Genomic DNA, 19,333 nt, shown 5'->3' with positions numbered 1-19,333 from the left:
CCAACCCATGGAACAACCTACAACTGGGCCAGCAATGCAGCACCAACCAGACATAAAACCACTAAAGAAGTTCATGAGTTCACTGGTGAAGAGGGCTTGCCAGTCATTCTGGGTTAGTCTGGACTAGCTGATACAACTGAAAAAATAAATGCACCTCTCCTTGAAGAAAATGTCTTGGGCCATATCCTCGTACAGAAAGGTATTGATATGCCCTCTGCTCGGTGCTTTATGCTCAAATCTTAGTGGAGCTGTTGCTGAAATGCAACGGATGAGGAAATCTCAGAGGTGGCAGCTGGAACACTGAGACTGCTGTGTCTTTAGTAGCACTTGGACAGGTAGGAACTTGCTCATAAATGGGAAATCCTGCCATCCAGAATGTGCTTTAAGGTCATCTTTTCACTGGAAGCTAAGATGATGTTCTTCCTCCCTGCAGGTGCACCAATTGTATATTTAGAGAGTGAGCTGACCAAGGGGATCTTCAAATCTCAGTGGAAAATTGTGACATACCCACCTGAAAGTATATGCCTGCAAACACCACTCTGCTTTCCAGATTGCTCAGATTATGGATGAGGAACACAAAAGCATTTTTTAGGATCAGCTGCAGACTTCAATTCCACACACTTGTGATGCTACTGTGTGAACAGAGTTTCTGTGGAGCAGCTCTCCCAGAGAATTGCTCTGCAGCTCCTCTGAGCAGCCTGGGGCCTGCAGAAGAGGGGCCATACAGCTCTTCAGTTCTCTCTCCAGCTGATCTGGGCTCTAGTGCCTATCTCAGCCCCATCAGTCATTCTACTGCATTTACTGAACCATCCAAAACTTGTCAGATAAAGCACTGTACAAATCCTGCTTCAGTAAAAGAAGTGGTTCAGCAAGGAATGAGAACTTTCCCACTGATGAGTTTGCAAAGAGCGTAAGAGAGTTGGCTAGACTTCAGCATCAAATATGCCAGAGAAGATATTTTGTAATTAGTAAATTAGATGTTAGCATCTGGTCCCTGACAGCACTTAAATTATCCTCAGGAATGGGTTTAGATAAGTGGGGTAAATCCTTTCCATTCTTTTCTTAGGTCAGGGTTTGCTTTGTTCCTTGTATTTCCCATGAGCTACTTCCAAGGATACCTTATGGTGGCTGATGAGCAACAGGGAAGAATAGTCAGTTACCACTTTTGCATCCAGCTGAGAATGTTCCACCTCCATACCCTGTCCAGTGGCTCTTTGGTGCTACTGCCTCTGATTTCCTTGACTGAGTTATTTAAGTGCAGGTGCATAAATACAGTTGTTACAGCTAAGGAACTCAGTTCAGGGACCAATTATTCTCCAGGGGTTCCTCTGCCTCCCTCCTGGTACTGAGAATGCATCCAGCTGCACTGGAGCTGGTCTTTCTAGACAGCCTCGGTTGTGATGGTTTCCAGGGCCTGATTCAGCTGGCCTCACCAAGATATGTCTTGCAGCAGGAGATAACTCTTATCATTCAGGTCTTGTTCCTCTGCTCTGACTCTGAACAGGGAGTCTGCTCAAGCAGCTGCAGTACATCTTCTGTGCAGGTTCTGCAGCTGGTGGGAGAATTCCCGTCCTCATATTGATACCGTAAATTGAGGAGTTGCATGTGAGTGGTTCAGACAAGTCTTTGCAGATCATGTCAGGTAACAAGAGATGAGACAGAACATTGGGATGTAACATCTCAAGTCCACACAAGCACAGAGAAGAGCCCAATATACAGCAGCGAAGGCCTCAGGCAATGTGAGACAGGTTTGGAGCACTGCCAAGGAGCTCACACACTTCTCATCATATGAAGGGCTATCCCTCTCTGCCTTGTGCTTTGAAACTGTGAGATTGAAGAACCAACAGAGACAGGCAGCAGGCTGGTTCCTGTGTTGATCCCTGTGGCCAGTACCAGGTTGGTTCAGCTGCTCCGTGATCCTCCTTAAAGCCCAGATCGGCAGTGACAAATAGTGCAAAAAGGGCAAACTCCTCTGTCTAATGCTCTAAGATCAGCTGGCACTTACAACTGGCCACGCAGCTCTTCAGAGAAACTTGGTTTTTAAGTATTTGGAGTAAAGAGAATTTTTAGTCTCAAACTTACAATGCCACAGCCCTCTAGGAAACTAGTTAGTTTATTTTGTATAGTAGGACAGTGTTGCCTTGTTGTTGGTTTTGTCAGGGAAAGCATTTTCTGTTTGCAGAGGTAGAAGAGGAGGTTTGGAGCCAAGTCTGGTGGCTCAACTTGGATGAACAATTTCCAGGAGTGTATCTTGGTAAATGAGGTGGCTTATCAGAGCCTGGAGTAGTTCAACCCTGGGTTATTGGGTTAGGGAAAAAACTTTGTAACCTCTAAGTCATTAATGTGATTCTCCTATGGTCATAGAGAGCTTTCCTCCTACCCGGGGAAGGATGGCTGAGTCAAAACCAGGGAAATGGTCATGGCCCAGCTTGGCAAGAAATCGTGTATTAAGTGGACAATACAAGGTGCTGACCAGCAGCCTGAGTTCTTGATCCTACAGACCTACACAGAGACACTGCTCACAAAAGAGCCCTGCTGCCTTCTCCAGTATCCATACTTCTGTGAGAGGGAAGCAGTTCACCAGTTTAAAAACACAGTTTTCATCACCCCCAAATACAAGTTCTGCATACTGTAACTACACTGGTGGGACAGCAGTTCTGCCTGGGGTACATGGTAAATTCCAGTGGTGTTGACAGCATCTCCCAACTCAGACTGGTGTACGCTTGAATATCCTCAGTGACCTGAACTTGTGTTTCAGAGTAGCTCATTGTTTCTTTTTAAATGTTGTCCTGATACATGAGGCCACTTCTTGTGTCTCTGACTCTCCAGAGGACCAAGGGGGTGATGAGCTTTGGTCCACTGAGTTGCTTTAGCAATCCAAATAAAAACAAAGGTTGGGACCTCATTCGTATGAAGCGGATCCAGCTCTAGTTACCATGACACCATGACAATCAACTTGTTTACTGCTTCAAGGTACAGTCTAAACATTCTTGGCATGTCATTTGCATAGCAATATCCAGAATGCTTTGTGTCACTCTACTGTATTAGAGCTCTGCAAATGCATTGAAAGGTTTCTTTACATGTATGCTTAAAGAGAAAGAAAGGAAGAGAAGGGAGAAGAGAGCTTCACTTCTGGTAGCATGTTTCATACAAAGTGTAATCTGAACTGTGCGCAAAATTAAACATAAGAGCTGGATACATGACCCCCATATGTTCTGGGGAAAGAGGAAGGGGGGTAATTATTCAACAGAAGGTGGAAAACAACTGAGAATATCTAGGACTCATTTTGGCAGAGTATTTAAGCATGTGCTTAACTTTAAACAGGTGATTGACTGAAATGCAGGAAAGAAAAATAAAAGGACACAGAGAAGTGAGAAAAGTTAGATTAGTAGAAGAAGAGGGAATAACAACAGGGAGTCAACTTGACTGTGTGAGCTGGCAGCACTGCAGAAGGGCCAGGATGGGTGTATTGGCTGGAAATGGCTGGTGGGTTGGAAGGGTGCATGGGAAGCCTGTGTGGCAGTGAATGAGGCACCCAGGCATATCAGCTGGCATAAACTGATGTGGTTCCTCTGCACTGAATGGAGCTCTGCTTGCTCACCACTGCTGACAACCTTAGTGTTGGCTTTAACAGTTGTGCAAGCAGGGCTGGGAGTGAAACACAGCCCCAAAATGTCTCTGAAAGGATGTGGTCTGGGGAGAAGACAGAAACTGGGGGAAGAATTGTGATTGATGGTAGTGGATGGACAAAAACCAGGAGTCAGCCATGGGGATGGGGATCTCACCAGTCAGTGCAGGCAAGAGCACGAGGGGGTAGTGGTGGGGAGGCTGACAGCCCAGGAGGTGATGCAAGAGAAGAACAGGCTTTTGATATGCTGGAGTATCTAGTATCTGGGTAGTGACAGATTAAGTCAGCTCTGCAAGGGGGCAGGGTAGGACTCAGGTCGCAGACACCATCAGGACCATTTCACTGCAGTCACACGCCTCTAAGTAGAACACATGAGATCCAGCAGGTTTGACAATGGCAACGTTCCAGCTGTCTTGACTTCCCTCTGTGCCCACAGCACATCTAGGCTCAGGACTGGTCATGCTCAAAAGAGCATCTTAATGGCCAGGCACTAAGGAGAGGAGTTTCCCACATCATCAGCTTTCATTTACCTACCCGCTAGTATAGTGTGGTGTCCTCCCAGCTCAGGCACTAAAGAAAACTCAGATTTGACATGGTGGCATCAAAGACAAACATCTCTTGTGGATTCAGTGCATCTCTCACACTCTGGTCAACTCAGAGATCAAAGCTGGTTTTCTCCAGAGAGATGCCAGAGAGGCATGTTAACATTTGTGTGTCTCCTATAAGAAAGGACCTCCAATCCCATACACTGTTCATAGCTGAGACCACGAGAATAGACTCAGGAGACAACCCACATCAGATGTGAACAGCTTGCTCAGCAGAATAACCTTTATAGATCAGGCATCTCTGTGCTACCTACACCAGAACACCAGTGAGGAGAAAACTCTGGTCTGACAGAGTCCTGTCTAGTGTGAAGGTTGGAGTGCAGACTGAATGAAAAGGCTCCCAGGTGTGTTTTTGTGTCATTCCTCAGGTAACAGCCTCTGCCTGATTCATTCCATGTATGTCCTTTGCACCACCTGGCTTGTGGAGGCCTTTTCTCCCCAGAGTTACTGATTCCCATAAACTTCCTCTGGGTTTGTATCATACTAAGTGCAAAACTACCATGACTTTAAAGAAAACCTAAACAACATACGTACACATATTTTACCATTCTATGCTTAATGTTTTACTATACTATGCTTAATCCTTCTGCTCTGCCTTGCACACTACAAGCCACCCAAACACCTGCACATGTTGCAGGTCTGTATGAATCATCTACTTTTATTTGGAATTTACCTGAGGTTAGACTGAGAACGGGGTTCTAAAAAAAAAGTGTTATCCAAGACACTGCAGACTTTTGTAGTTTACCCACGCCAGGATCAGTCAAACACAGGCAGTTAGTCTCCCACACAGGATATTTAAATATTTCAAAATAAAACTAAATCCAGATATATTTGCAGTCACAGCTACCGTGTATTCTCTCCAGCAGTCTGGCTGTATCTGTTTTCTCTGCTTGTGTTTTCAGGAGTAAGTTCTCTTGTCAATAACCATTTGATGTGCCTGGATGTGTGCCTAGAGCTATTGCAGATGTACCAGGGTACCCGACATCCTCATCAGACTGGCAGAAGGGACTTATCAGCTGCAGCCCTTCTGGAGCAGTGACTGAAGCCAATCCAGACCAGATAATCCCACCCAAGATCTAACATATTAGTACACACCTGTGTTCAAGTATGGGAGCCACTGCCCATCCAGCTGTGAAGTGGATGAAGCACTTTTAAAAAGTAAAATAATGTATTCATAGTCTGTGACTGATGCTAATAGTTTTCATAGTTGGAAACCTGAGGCTGAGGAAAAGAATAGACACAGATCTGACAGGAGTCAGACTGTCACCAAAGCACGTTTTGGGTCCGTGCTGAGATTCTATTGATGTGTTTTTTCCAATTTGGTCCATATAGACTGGTAGCAAATATGTGATCAAGATGTACTCTTTTCCATGTGTTCTTTGTTGAGAACAACACCAAGAAGGAAAGGAGAAATTAGAGAAGGTTGCAGCAGAATGAGAAAGGGGGTATAGCAAACTTAAGAATGAAGAGTTTTCCTGTGTATGATAATTGCTACTTCTATTTTTAGTTAGCTAGTTAGTTTGGTTTTATTTATAGATGCCAGATATATGTATGGGTTATATAATAGAGAGTATACAGAGTAGTTCCAGGGTAGTCAGCTGTCCAGCACCGGGCAGGCACTCCTGTAGAGCTACAGCCATATTAAGCATCAGGCCCAGCCATTTGCTGTCATCATCAGTGTCAGTATCCTAGGAGATGTCCTGATCTTGCATAATTACATCCTGATAAATGAGTACTTTGTGTTCATAGCAAAAACACTTTCAAAATTAATGTAATTGAGAGATAGCTGCTGTTGATGTACCTGCCTTCAAATCAATAGGAATATCATACAAAACTATTTTATTTAGGATCTTTTGTTAACACCCACCTATATTTTAAAGTAATCACATACAGAGACCAAATTATATTGCCATTAGCGAATCAAATTTCAGAGCTGCCCTCAGGAACCTAAGGATTAAAAATGAATCCTTGTTATCCCAGTAAATTAATAGGTAAGATTCACTCTAAGTAAACAAGATTGAAAGACAAACACCCACAATGTAATGCTATTCCAAAGCAGAAAGTCCATTTACTCTAAACACTATTCCAAAGCCATGGGGCCAGCTCAGAGCTGGCACTGTGTAAATGCATTAACAGCAGATAAACTGAATTATGGAATTCCTGGGTTAGTAATACTAGTTTTGTGGTTAAGAGCAACAGCATTTAAAATACCAATGCATGTTTCCGACTGTAAACCTATTTGATGCAGCCTTTATGTAGAATGAAATGAGGTTGAGAGATAAAAATAAAAATCACATTAATGTAAAAGCCAAATAATGTAAATTAATATTAAGTAGTTGTAAGTACACAGGTAATCAATGTTGAAAAGATTCTTCATTCCAAACCTTTGGTTTTTTCCAAGGTATCCATACCATGTTCACATTTTTTGCCTGTGAAAAGAGCGTAGTTGCATATGTGATGAGATGGGGTGTGGGACACCAAAATTCAGCAATACGAGCGTGTGGAAAAGAGAGCCCAGCATCATCCTTTGTCCTCCTTTCCCTGCCAGGACAGCCACTTTTGCTCTGGCATAGAGTCTTTAAAGCCTTTATAGCATCCAAAGAGTCTCCTCTCTGCATGCTAGGGCAGGAGTAATTCAACCTTAAGATAGAAATACAATCAAAAAAGTATATGCTGGAAAATATTCAAACTCCCTTTGTGCATTTATAAGTCTGCTTCCTGTTGGAATCAGGTGAGACCGAGCATTTTAGATGCTAAAATGCTTAAGTAACTTTCAGAAACCTGCTGCCAAAATGGCTAGAGATAGAAAGTTGAAAATTGGCATGTTATGACATTCGCTTTAGCAGAGGTGCCCATGCTCTTCCCACAGCAAAATGACTTTAATTTGCCCAACCTCAGAGTCCTTGAAAATGACACTCTGAGCATTTGCTGTAATGATTTCTCACTAAATTAGAAAAATGCCCAACTAAGGAGGGATTATCTCTGCATGTGGATGTGGCATAATGACTGTCAAGTGCACTGAGAGCCCCACTGGGCTTTGCAAGGTACACAGGGTCTGCAGAAGAGGCCAGTGTGCATCAGAGAATATTAATACTGTCTTGTTGGGGCCATCCATTGTGATACTCCACTGCTGTTCAGACAAAATTATACCATACAAGGGAATTCTCTTTGCTACTTTACATATACGAGGTACATTTTAGAGCTGAGGATTAGTTCCAAATTGTCTGACAAACTCAGTCCACAAAGGATGCAGTCACGTGTGTGCCCCACACTCTCTGTAATGTGTGCACTGACTGGGACAGCATCACTACAAGATTTTTCCTTGCAGCCCACAGCTGCTGTGCCTGCAGTGAGGATGTGATAGTGAACTTGGTTCTGCACAACCATGAAGTTTTCCAGCTGTTCCCTCGGATCCCAGCAGCCCTGGTTCCTCAGGACAGAATGTGTTTGTCCACAAGGTACTGTTTGTCTGCCAGGCATGCTGCTGCCCATGTTTCAGAGGGAGTGGGGAGCAAGCTGGGTGGGCTGTGCCACTGCCTCATCATCCCTATCACAGTGGTGAGAAACTGTCCCTGTCTGTCTCTGCTCAGCCTCAAAACCAGAGTGCGAGGAGGCACATTTTGTACATCAGAGCTTGTGCCATGGAGGACCAGAGACACGGTGGGAATGTGCTGGCAGACAAGGATGTTGAGAGCTTCAGCACAAATGCCACAATACCACTCCAACAGCAACACTCAAATCCTCAGTGCTGGTGATCCTTGCATCTCACTGCCAGCCAGCTGGCTCAGTCCCATGCTGCTGAACAGGCATGAGGAGCGCACGCATGCGCCACTACGGGTGCCCGCTGGCTTCAGTGCCAGTGCTCCGTAAGAGGGTGCCAAACCCCTTGCTAAACCTACATTCGGCTGGTTCTGCCTCCATTTTGCATTGACTTTTTAGAACAAGTCTGGTAAATGTGAGCAGGATGGGAGGTGAGTGCTGGAAAGTCTGCAGGGCCCTGCTGTGCCAATTAGGGTCCTCTGAGGGGTCTTTTCTGTTGAAACTGGTCTGCTGGGGAAAGAAGGGCACACAGGGAACATTACGGGGCCAAGCACCAGGCAAGACTGACTCACTCTTGTATCAAGGCCAGATTTTGGTTTCAAACCTGCCAAATTCATCCCCAACAGTCAAAGGAAAAGGAGCCAGGAAGATGCTGCCCATGGGGTGTCATAACTATGAGCTTGCCCTGCCATCCCATCTCAGCTGGAGAATGTGGGAAGCCAACAGAGGAGGAAGCAGAGATGGAGAGGTGAGAGGTCTGAGAGTCCCAGGAGTCAGCAGGTGAAGGAAGGCCACCAAGGAGCCTGAACACTTTGTCCATGTGCCCCAATATTGATAATGCTGCTGCCTAGTGTCACCAGGTCCTTGCAGCTTCCAGAGAGGGGAACACAAATCAGGCCAGTCACAGCAGGGTGAGAGTACTGCCTTGTGCCTGTCCTGCACTGTCATGTCTAATGGTTTCCTCCCACCTCACATCATGCTGACTGTCCAGAGAGGTCCACAGTGTGCCATGGGCTGCAGGGTCATACTCTCCACTCATCCGTGGGATGGAGTTGCAGGAACCTGTAGATCTCCTGGACCCACAGCTATACAACGGGACCTGGGAAGGCTGAAGGGTGACATACTTGTTTTATGGACAGGACTTTATGTTGTCCCAGCCGTGGCTATTTTACCTCTGCCTTTATCCTTGGTGCCTCGGGATCTCAAACCCACAGCTTCCCACACCAACTTCAGCCTGTGTGAGGAGCTGCATTGACCTTCTCCCGGGGATTTTCCATGAGGGACAACATCTCCTTTCCTTGCTCTTCCCGGTGCATGTTCCGAACATGCTCTGGGATGAAAATCAGGTCCCGTCCCGGTACGGGCAGGAACCGACAGTAGCCCAGGGACCCAAGCACATTTTCCGGATTGCAGGGCATGAAACCCGCCTTGCCAGGCGGTGCAGCTCTGCGGGGAGAGTCAAGGCATCGGCTGCCGATGCAGGGACTGCCGCTGCACCCACCGATAATCGTCCCCGTGAGCCTGAACGGAGCGGGAGTCCCGGCACAAGCGGCCTTTTCCCGCACGAACGGAGCGGCGGCGGGAGCGCCGGGCTCTGGGGGTCCCGCACCCGAGGAGATTGATGCCAGTCCGGCCCCGCGCCACCGCGTGTGGCACCCCCGGGGCTGCGGGACCTCTCGGCTGCTTCCGATGGGGCTCCCAGCGAGCCGCCGGGACGAGTCACCGCGCGTAAAAACCGGCAGAACGCTGCCGGGAGCGGGGCTGCTGGAACCCGGTGGTCGTGAGGGAGGGAGCCCCAGCAGGGCCGACCCCGGCACCAGCCCCGGAAGGTTAACGGGAGCCTTCCTGGCTGGCTACGGCGGGCACCGGGAGAGAGGAGCCGAGTCCCGCCGTCAGCCTGGTGTTTATATTGACCTACAGCCGTAAGCAGACTTGCGGCTGGGATGGGAATGAAAGGTGTTCAGCCCAGCCTCTGCCCGGCCCCATCTTTAGCTTCGCGGGGAGGACCGAGAGAGCCCCCGCGACCGAAGGCAGGGGTGCCTCTCACCCCGTACCTTCAGCTCGACACGGAGAAAGGAAGACTCCCCGTCATCTGCGCTGGCCGGGGCGGGCGAGTCCCGGTGCCGAGCTGCGGCGGAGAGGGTTGGAGAGCGACGGTGCTCCCAGCGCACTCCCGCGGGAGCCGAGTGCCTGCTTTCTACGCGAAGGGAAGGAAATAAACCACCAACGAGCTTTTATTGTTATCATAATCATTATTATCATTGCCATCGTCGTTTCTCTGCACATAAATAAATAAATAAATATCTCCCGCGGGGAGGGAGTGGGACGGAACGGTACAACCACAGCTGTGCGCCCGGCAGCGACGGAACCAAAACAAAACCGAGAACAATTTTGGAAAGGAAAAAAGAAAAAAATAGGAAAAGGTAATAACTCAAACAGCCTTCAACCCTCCCCGTCCGTCCGCCCGCTTTTGGGCACCGCCGAGTTACCCGAGGGAGCCCGGGATAGCATCCCTCCAGGCGGGCGCACCGGCCGTCGCCGCGCAGCATCCGCGCCCGCCTCGGTGCGCGGGGAGTTCTGAGAGGAGCTTTCCGGGCTCGGGGCGGCGTCTGAGGGGAAAAAAGTGAGAGAGCACTATGGGGGTACGCCTGGGGTCCTAGGGAGGGGTTTATTTACAACAGGGTGCCGGGACACCCGTCCCCCTGGGCGGGGGTCTAGAAAGGCGAGAATGTCCTTCGTAAATTACACAAATTATACAAAACGGTATAAAATCCTTCGGCTGCATGTCAGCACCGGGGCAGGCAGGACTCCCTCCCCTGCTTTCGCCACAGTTCCTGCGGAGCCGGGGTGGGCGTGCGGGTGGCTAGGGGGTGACTGCGAGACCTCTGTCGTCCTTCCCCGAGGAGGACGGAGACATGCGCAAGTCCTCGTCGTCCTCCGAGCACTTAGTGGTGGAAAGGGACGAGCATTTGCAGCTGTGACCGCCCCCCCCGCCCCGGTGGGAGCTACTTTTGCCTTCTTTCTTGTGCTTGACCCGTCGGTTCTGGAACCAGATCTTCACCTGCTTCTCGGAGAGGTTCAGGTAGGTGGCGATCTCGATTCGCCGCAGCCGGGAGAGGTACATGTTGGAGGCGAACTCCCTCTCCAGCTCCAGGAGCTGCGTGCTGGTGAATGCGGTGCGCATCCTCTTGCTACTGGGCAGCTGGCTGGACGTGCTGTCTGGGAATGGAGAGGAGCGCACCGTCAGGACCTGCCGGACCCTCCGCCGCCCGCCCCGCAACGCCGGGCACTCGCCGTTCCCTCTGAGCCCTCCTTGCCGCCCACTCTGCGGGTCCGCAGCCCTTCCTCCTCCCCGGGGGCCCTGAGACTCAGCAAGCGGCTGGCAGGCTGGAGTCCGGGCTCACAAGGGTACCGCGGCCGCCTCTTCTCGTACGCACAGCCTGGGTCGGAGGCTCGGCGGGCAGCACGGGGGCTTCTCCTGCGCATCGTCCGGGGGGCACCGACAGAGAGAAGTGCCGGGACTCCCCGTCCAGCCTCCGTGCGGTGGGCAGGCACCCCCCTCCCCAGGTGTCTTCGGCAGGGTCCCCCGGCATCCCCATCACCTCCCCGCAGCTCCCACCGCTGTCACGCAGGCATGCCCCCCCGCTTCCAGCCCCTGCCCGCCTTACCCACGGAGATGCAGTGGAACTGCCGGGGGTCGGGCAGCGGGTAGGCGCCCTGGTAGAGCGCCGGTGCGTGCCCGACGCTAACGGCGGAGACGGAGTGCTGCTGGCGGGCCAGGGGCGAGTGGCAGTACTGGGAGCCGAAGGGAGGGAAGGAGGCCTTGATGAGTGGGATAGCGGGCGGCGGCGGGTGCAGCTGGGAGGCGGTGACACAGAGCGGGCAGACGCAGAGCAGCCCTGCCTTGCGAGCGTGGCAGGCGCCGGCCGGCAGCCCGGGCAGAGGGTGCGAGGGGTGCACGGCGTAGGGGAAGAGCGGCGGCGGAGGGCTGCCCTCCCCCTTCTTCTCGCCCGCCTCCCGCAGCACCAGCGAATCCACCAGGAAGGAGCGCGGCATTGCCCCGCGCAGCCCCCGCGCAGCGCCCCGCGCAGCGCCCGCGCGGCGCCGCTGGCCAGCCCGAGTGGTGCTGAACGGCGCCCGCCGCCCGCTTAAATAGCGCCCGCGCCATGTGATGGCGGCGCCGGGCGCTCAATGGGCTTTCTGTGGCTCTTCTCTTGGCATTCACGCCGCACGCTCCCTCATTATTTCCCTTGTTAACTAAATGAACTGCATAATGTACTCTATTCTTGTCGACCCCACCCACGCCGTAGCAGGCGGCCTCTCCCCTCCTCTCCCTTTGGCGGGGTTATTTTCTCATTCTCTCGCGATTTAATATTCTTTTCTTTCTCTTTATCGCTCTCCTTCGCTTTCAGCCCAGATTTCAGCCCGCTCCCACTTGTTTATTTTGCAGGCTGCAGCCGCGGTCTCCGCCGGCGCCAGCTTCCCCTGCCAGTCCCCGTGCCTTTCCCACCTGTGGCACCAGGTCGGCCCCCCGGTGCCGACGGCCTCTCTTCTCTCCCCTTGCCTCCAGGATGCCTCGTCCCCACTACCTCGCCCGCCGTCTTCCCCAGCCCCGCGTCTTTGTTCTCAGCCTGGGTCCGGGACCTGCCACTTGTCGCTGTCTCCGCCGTCGGGCGAAACCCCCGGTCACAGAGATGTGCCAGCCGGTGCTTCACCGGCAAGGACATCCGCACGGCGTCTGCGTGGGCGTGGGCGCCCGGGCATAGCTAACGGGTACGGAGCGCCACAAGCATCGCGGCTGCCCTGGTGCGGGTACAGAAAACCCGACACGCAGACACTGCTCCGTGCCGGTGGCACCCGCGGAGGGAGAAGAGGTGATCGGCGCATTCCGCATGTCTTTACACCAGGTCCCTGTGCCCAGTCCCAGCGGTAACACCTGCCATGGCACCATGGCACCCCACATGCGGCGGCCCCGGCCCCGGCCGCCACCAAGCCGCGCTAGCCCGACCCCGCATCGCCGCGCACAAGCGCGCCGGGAAGTCCCCGGGGCTGAGGTGACGGCAGGGAAACGGCTTACTTTTCCCGAGCGATGAGATTTAACTTAAACACTGCGGCGGTGTCTGGATGTCTTAGCACAGGGATCTGCTAAGTTCACAGCGGTCCCCAAAGCGAGTGCGCGTTCGTCGGAGCTGAGGCGCACCGGCGCTGCCCCGTGCAGCGGCTCCCCGCGTCCCGCTCCCTGGAGATTGTTGATTTAGTAGGTGAATAAGGAACGCTAACAAATAATAAGAAAAAAAAATTCGCGGGGCTACATATTCTGCCCCGATTTTCCCATTTAATATACAGGGAACAAAAAGACAGACGCAGCCGCCGACCCCTGTCAAAACGTGGGGAGATTGCTCCCCTACAGTAACCTCCCCGTCTCGAAACCAAAAGGACTTTTTTAAAAAGGGGGGAGAAAAGGGGAAAAGGAAGTAAAAGCCTTGAAAGCGGTGTACTCCGCGTCTCCGGGCTATGCAGACGTTGTTTTCCCTGCGGTCACATTTCTCACTGTAATCCACGGGAGTTTTGCCGAGATACTGTTGATGCCTGAGCCTAAAAATGTACTGATGTGCACAAGTGAACGGCGAAAATTACGAACAAAAACGAATGTTAATAAGAACTCAGTCCCGCAAAGATATAAAAAGGTTTCCCAAGCATCCTTTCCCTGAAAGCCTTAATTGGGTTTGGATTTTTCTTTTTTATTTTTAAGGAAAAGGTATTTTAAAATATTTTCCGCTGGAGCCGGCTCCAGGGACGAGGCATCTCTCCCCGCTGAGAAGTGGCTCGCCACCGGGGGGTGGTGGATTCAGCCTTATTCCGAGGGATTCCCGCTGCCCAGGGGCTGAACCCCGGGGCTCCGAGCCGCAGGGAGGCAAAGGGTTAACAGCTTCTGAATGCACACCAAGCCCAAAGCTACTGGGAAAGAATATCCAAAAAAATAACCAGTTTTTTCTTCCAGCCGCTGGACCTTATTGAATGTCATTGAAGAAAGTTTTGAATGCCAGATAAAGAGAGGCGAATTAAAGTGTGTGACAGCAGAGGATAAGCAAACACAAAGAGAACTCTGTCACACTTTGGGCAAAATCCGTGGGCTTTTTACCAAGCCTCTTCGCTATGATTGAATTAAGTAATAGGAAAACATTTTCTTTCAGTTTAGAGCCATTAGACAAAAACTTCAAAGCGAATAACACTTTTTAATGTGCAGCTCAACAATGGAATCTGTTTTGTGCTGAAATGTTTAAATGGTTTGTTGTGCAACTGTGGGCTGAAATAACCTAGACTGCAGCAAAATAGCATCCTTCAGGCCGTTTTATGAGCGCTTGAAACTAGCACAGACCTTTAATATCAGAGCTTTAAACCAGCTCCCCTACCCGTCTTTTTGCGCTCCCCTCTTTTTTGTATTTTGGGGTGGGTTTTTTTGGTTTTTTAATAGAGGAAATTCTCCTCGTATATTTGCTGTCTCGAAACGATCGCAGCTAAACGAAAAGGGTTCCGAGAGCGGGGCGAAGAGGTCCGCGGGCGGCGTACGCGCTGCAGGCGGCTCGGGGGGCGCGGGGGGAGCCCCTCCCGGGGCTGCGGGAGGCCCCCGCCCGGACCTGCGGCTGCTGCGTGGGGCGGCCCCGGCCCCGCGGGGCTCCTGCCGGGACAGGGTCCCCGGCGGCAGCGGGAAGTGCCGGCGCTTGGGCTCCCGACGGAGAGAATCGCCGGGTGGTAACTGCTCCCCCCGCGCCCTGCCCGCTCTGTCACAGCCCCCGGAGAAGGGGATGGGGACAGGGACGCATTAGGGTGAGCGTCAGCCGGGGGACCCTTAGTGAGGGGAGCGTCAGGGATCTCTGCGGGGGATGAAGGAGAGAGAGGGCAACAGCGCTAGCACTGACTGAGCCGTGCCTTCCCCCCTGGGGCTGGGTGACCTACGACACCGCTGCCTGCGAGGGGACAAGGTGTCACACTGCCGCTGCCTGGGGGCGGCTGTGCCGACATCGGCTGAAAAGAGCTCCCTCATCATTTTGAGGGACCAGCCACCAGCGCCTTTTTTGACGAGGCCCTCACTCTCCGCGGTGGTCGCCGTTTCTGTCTGAGGGTAGGAGGTGCCATGCGCCATCAATCCCTAAATAAGGCATGGAGAGGTGCATTAGTTTGGGAGCTGTGGGGAGGCGAGGATGAAATCCTGCTGGAATGGGAAGGAATCGCTACTTCCAAGGAGACCATGTCCTTGGTAGGTGAGCAGGGCTGACGATTTGTGAGTGACTGTAACATTTCCCAGCCTAGCCTGAGTCATTATTTTCTAATGGCGAATACCAACATGTAAATCGAAGCCAATTCTGAGCCACAAGGCATACACCATGTGATGGATTCTCCAAAGAATGTGCTTACATTGGACAAACACACCCAGGAGCAAGCCTGTGAGATACCTGTGAATCCCTTCAATTAACTTGATCACTGAATGAGTCTCAGTTTAAGTAACCAGAAATAGGTTTTTTTTAAAAATCACTGCCTTATCAGCAAGATTGATTTTTGTAGCTGCTGGACTTTTCTCAGTGATCTCTTGCTCCATTGTACAGGACTAACTGCATGAACAGATACACAAACTATGTTATTTCTGGTTCCTTACTGAATGTTTCCTCATGGGTTTATCTTGTGCATCGACACCACAGGGCCTGCGTGACCATCTGTTTTGGCAGTGTTTATTTCCACAGCATTTCAGAGGAGAGGTGGAGCAAGATCTGTTCTGCTGATGGATCACAAAGGTGAAGTGATGAGGGGCTGGCAACTATTTGGGATCAGCAGATGATGCTTGTGGAGTGTTTGTGTCACTCTATGTTCACACGAAGCTCAGTGTTTGAAAACTGCAGTGTGCATTTGTATGTTTTGTGCACTGACTTTGGTCAAATGCTGGAAGCGTTTGTCACCCTCAAAGCCAGACCTCAGGGAAGGCGAGCAGTCACTGAGAAGAGCACAAGGACTGATTATCTTCAGAAAAACCAAACCGAAACATTTTATCATGATCTCAGTAATTTACTTTGCACTGTCTGTGACGTACCATGAGAAACACGAATAAAAGCCAGTCTGAAAACAGGACACATCACATCAGACCAGAAGCCCATCTATGACCATCTCTGCAGCAGCGTCTGTAGTGGAAATCTTAGGAAGTCTATGGGAAAATGAGAAGTGTAAAGTGAGTCTTCCATGGTTTCCTTCTGGCCTCCAGTGATCCACAATATAAGGAATTCCAGAAACATAAACTATGTGTTTCATTGCTGTTTTTCCAAAGTAAAGTCTAAACCAAAGGGGGTTTTGTTGTGCAAGTTTTCCTTTAGCTCTTGTCTGTTCAATTAACTCCTCTGAAATTTATAATTGTATAAATTTTGTAGCCTATCAGCAATGGTTTTAGAGTGGGCTTAAAAAAAAGGAGAGACTATTTATAAGGACAAATAGTGATAGCACAAAGGGGAATGGGTTAAAACTGCAAGTGGAAAGATTTAGATTATTTGTTAGGGAGAAATTCACAGGGCAGTGAGACAGTGGAACAGGCTGTCCAGAGAAGTTGTGGATGCCCCATCCCTGGAAGTGCTCAAGGCCAGGCTGGATGGGGCCCTGAGAACCTGGTCTGGTGAGTGACATCACTACCCATGGTGAGGGGGGTTTGAATTGGATGATCTTTAAGGTCCCTTTGACCTTAAATCATTCTATATTTCTGTGATCCAGCCCTGCCACATTTCCATGTGGTTCATCCAGTTTCATCTGTTTTCCATCACAAGCTATTAAGACAATAGCTTATCTTGCCAGTAAAACCTGTGCCACAGGAGGACCAAATCAAAGCTGCTTGTTTCTGTGACCTTTATTTTCTTTTCCTTTGACCGTTTTCCGCAGCAGATATCTAGGGTAGAGATTTGTCATTTAGATCTCCAGTCTCATTGGTTCTTAAGAGTGTTGGTTTATAAGGCACTTGTACTCATCTTCTAAGAAGACAATTTGTTGCTCTGCTTCTCCTCCTTCATTTGACCTTTCACTGAGGAGGAGGTTTCAAAGAAGTATCTGGACATAAATAACAAAAAAGTAACAAGAAAAGTAGGACTATGTAAAACCAAAAAATTTAAAATAACCTTTTGCTTTTACAGTGAGACCACATTTCAAATGCTGGTGACCTTGTAGAACAAAAGTACACGAAGGATGGAGAAGTTCTTGAGAGTTATGAAGACAAGGAATTGCAAAAGAGGAGTTGGATATTAGTTCTGTAGATGTTGTTAAAATACCAAATTGTTAGAAATACCATCCTCCAACCTCAGAATCCATGCTATTTCCCAGCCTTTTTTTATTGATGTCTTCTCCTTTCTCCAAACTTCTCACCTTCATGTATTTCAAGTCCTCTAAAAACTGAAAGTTTTAGTGGTTTTCAGACTGCCCTTTGAGAACATCCAAGGGGAAATTCTGTTATCTCGTACGGTAAGAAACTATATCATATCTGTATATTCATATGAAGCATTTGAACAGTTTCCTGTAGCTGATGCACTTCTTTTTGGGCTCTAGTCACATGAAGATGGATGCTATCATCAAACCATATTGATCTGCAGCATGGGTACTTGAGGTTGTGGGTACACTGGTTTCAGTGCTGGCTTCTGGTCCCCTTCCTGGCAGATTTGGAGGGTCTTGCAGTGGTGGTAGTTATTGCTGAATGGACATCTGGTTAATGCGTCTGTGACGGAAGAGAGAGAAATAAAGGTCTATTAAATCACTGATAAAGATCTTTCTTCGACTTCTAAGTCAAGTTCTACAGGAAGCCAACAGAAAAAAAGGAGTTTCCCCCTATCATTTAAAAGAGAATACCAGAGACCTGAAGATATTAGAGCCAATAAAGCCACTGAAGAACAAGCTCCCAGGTGGAGCTCCCCAACACACAGAAGGCATTTCCTACAGCCACATGCAGAAACACATGGCAAGTGTTGCCAAAGGAGGAGCATGTCAAATGGGGCAGGGTGTTCTGCTCTGGATCAAGGGCTGGTAGGTTGCACATGGTGAGTGGCAAGGGTTGTGAGTAAAGAGGGAGGTTTTCTTACCTGCACCAGGGTTTCCTGGCCACTGCTGGTGATATGGTGGCAGAGCCTGAAAGTTGCAGAACTCTGCAGCTTGGTTCCTTCTTTGATGCTGACTAATACATGTTCCTCAAGTGTTTATCACAGATGGATGTGAAACGATTATCTTAAATGCTTATTCAGCTTGTGTAAAGCAGATCTCACCAAGGTGTGCTAATTCCTTTAATTTGCCAGTCCTGGCAGTAGACTGAGAAAAGGAACACTCTGAACTGACAAAATAATTTTCTTATTTTCATTACATTTTTGAGGACTTAAACACCTCTTTTGAACACAGTAGAGTATCCAGAACATATTAGGTTACATGTGCTTGTGTCTGCATGCCTGGACACGAACTGGTATATTTTATATATATTTATAGAGACATATCAAGTCTGTATGATGGGTGTTTACAGCCATACACAACCATATTGTGGCAACTATATAGAAATAATTTCCTGGAAACTGAGCCATTTGTTGACCTCCTTATATTTGCACATAAATCTTCTGGTTTACAGTAGTTCATTTTTTAGAGACAGGAAACAACCACTGGCTAACAAAAACAGCATCAAGGGTATCCAAGGCAGTACATGACAAATATATGTGATGGCACTGCATTTTTTTGTATTTTAAATGCAAGTAAAGCCTGTGAACTTCTTTTTTTCAGCTTGTTTGTTTCAGTAAATATCGTGATCTAACACTCAACAAAGTTTGGATTTGTAGTTGTTATAGGCTGTCCTGGATTAGTAACAGACCTGGGAAGTTTCCTACTCAAAATGTGAACGTCACAAATCTGACTTCACACCCTTTTGCTGTCAGATCTTCATCTTCCACCTTTGGAGAGTGGTGTCAAAGACTCTCCTGTCCTATGCCCCTGTGTACCCGGTGCATAGAATCACAGCTGAGCTACGGCTGGGAATGTGCATGAGCAAAGAGGCTCAAGGTTTCTCTTAAAAGAGCTCAATTTTTGGCTTTACCTTCATGTTCCAGTCCCTCTCATCATGGGCTATGGTGGTTCCTTCCATTGTGCTTCAGCAGTACTGTCCACATCATCCCAAGCAGAGCAGTCTTATATTTTGGGAAGATAGCCCCAAGCTGGGTGCTTTGATATGAAAAAGATGATCCCCAAATAGGGGCCTTAGACCTGTGAAGTTCAATAGGAAGGCAGCATACTCCAAAATACTAGTGAGATTTCCTGGATTTCTGGAATCCCACAGGTTTGTCAGACCCTTGAACTTAACTCTTGCAGTTCGTGAGAAATACTTGATCATGAAAGGATAAATTGATGGCTGTATAAATGCATTTCATCAGCCACTCAAAATATTCTTTCTCCCCTATAAGGAACAAAAGAATCTTAGCCAAATTTTATTCTCAGTGTGGTTGTATACATAAACTCTCCTCAATGTGTTACCTTCCACTGCACCTCTTACACACAATACAGGGAATGCACT

The 19,333-nt window shown here is 49.3% G+C and overlaps 1 protein-coding gene across 1 annotated transcript; it reads right to left on the bottom strand.

Annotated features, from left to right (window-relative positions):
* Nucleotides 1-10,041: 10,041 nt before the first annotated feature.
* On the bottom strand, nucleotides 10,042-11,856 carry GSX1 (GS homeobox 1). Its single transcript, XM_032093522.1, has 2 exons — nucleotides 11,442-11,856; nucleotides 10,042-10,992 (listed from the first exon to the last, which is right to left on the bottom strand). The coding sequence occupies exons 1-2, from the start codon at nucleotides 11,827-11,829 to the stop codon at nucleotides 10,637-10,639; spliced, it is 744 nt and encodes a 247-aa protein (XP_031949413.1). The 5' UTR covers nucleotides 11,830-11,856; the 3' UTR covers nucleotides 10,042-10,636.
* Between the last annotated feature and the right edge of the window lie 7,477 nt (nucleotides 11,857-19,333).

This window comes from Corvus moneduloides, chromosome 2, assembly GCF_009650955.1.
Source record: "Corvus moneduloides isolate bCorMon1 chromosome 2, bCorMon1.pri, whole genome shotgun sequence".
Taxonomy (NCBI): domain Eukaryota; kingdom Metazoa; phylum Chordata; class Aves; order Passeriformes; family Corvidae; genus Corvus; species Corvus moneduloides.
This window is presented reverse-complemented; position numbering and strand designations above follow the sequence as displayed.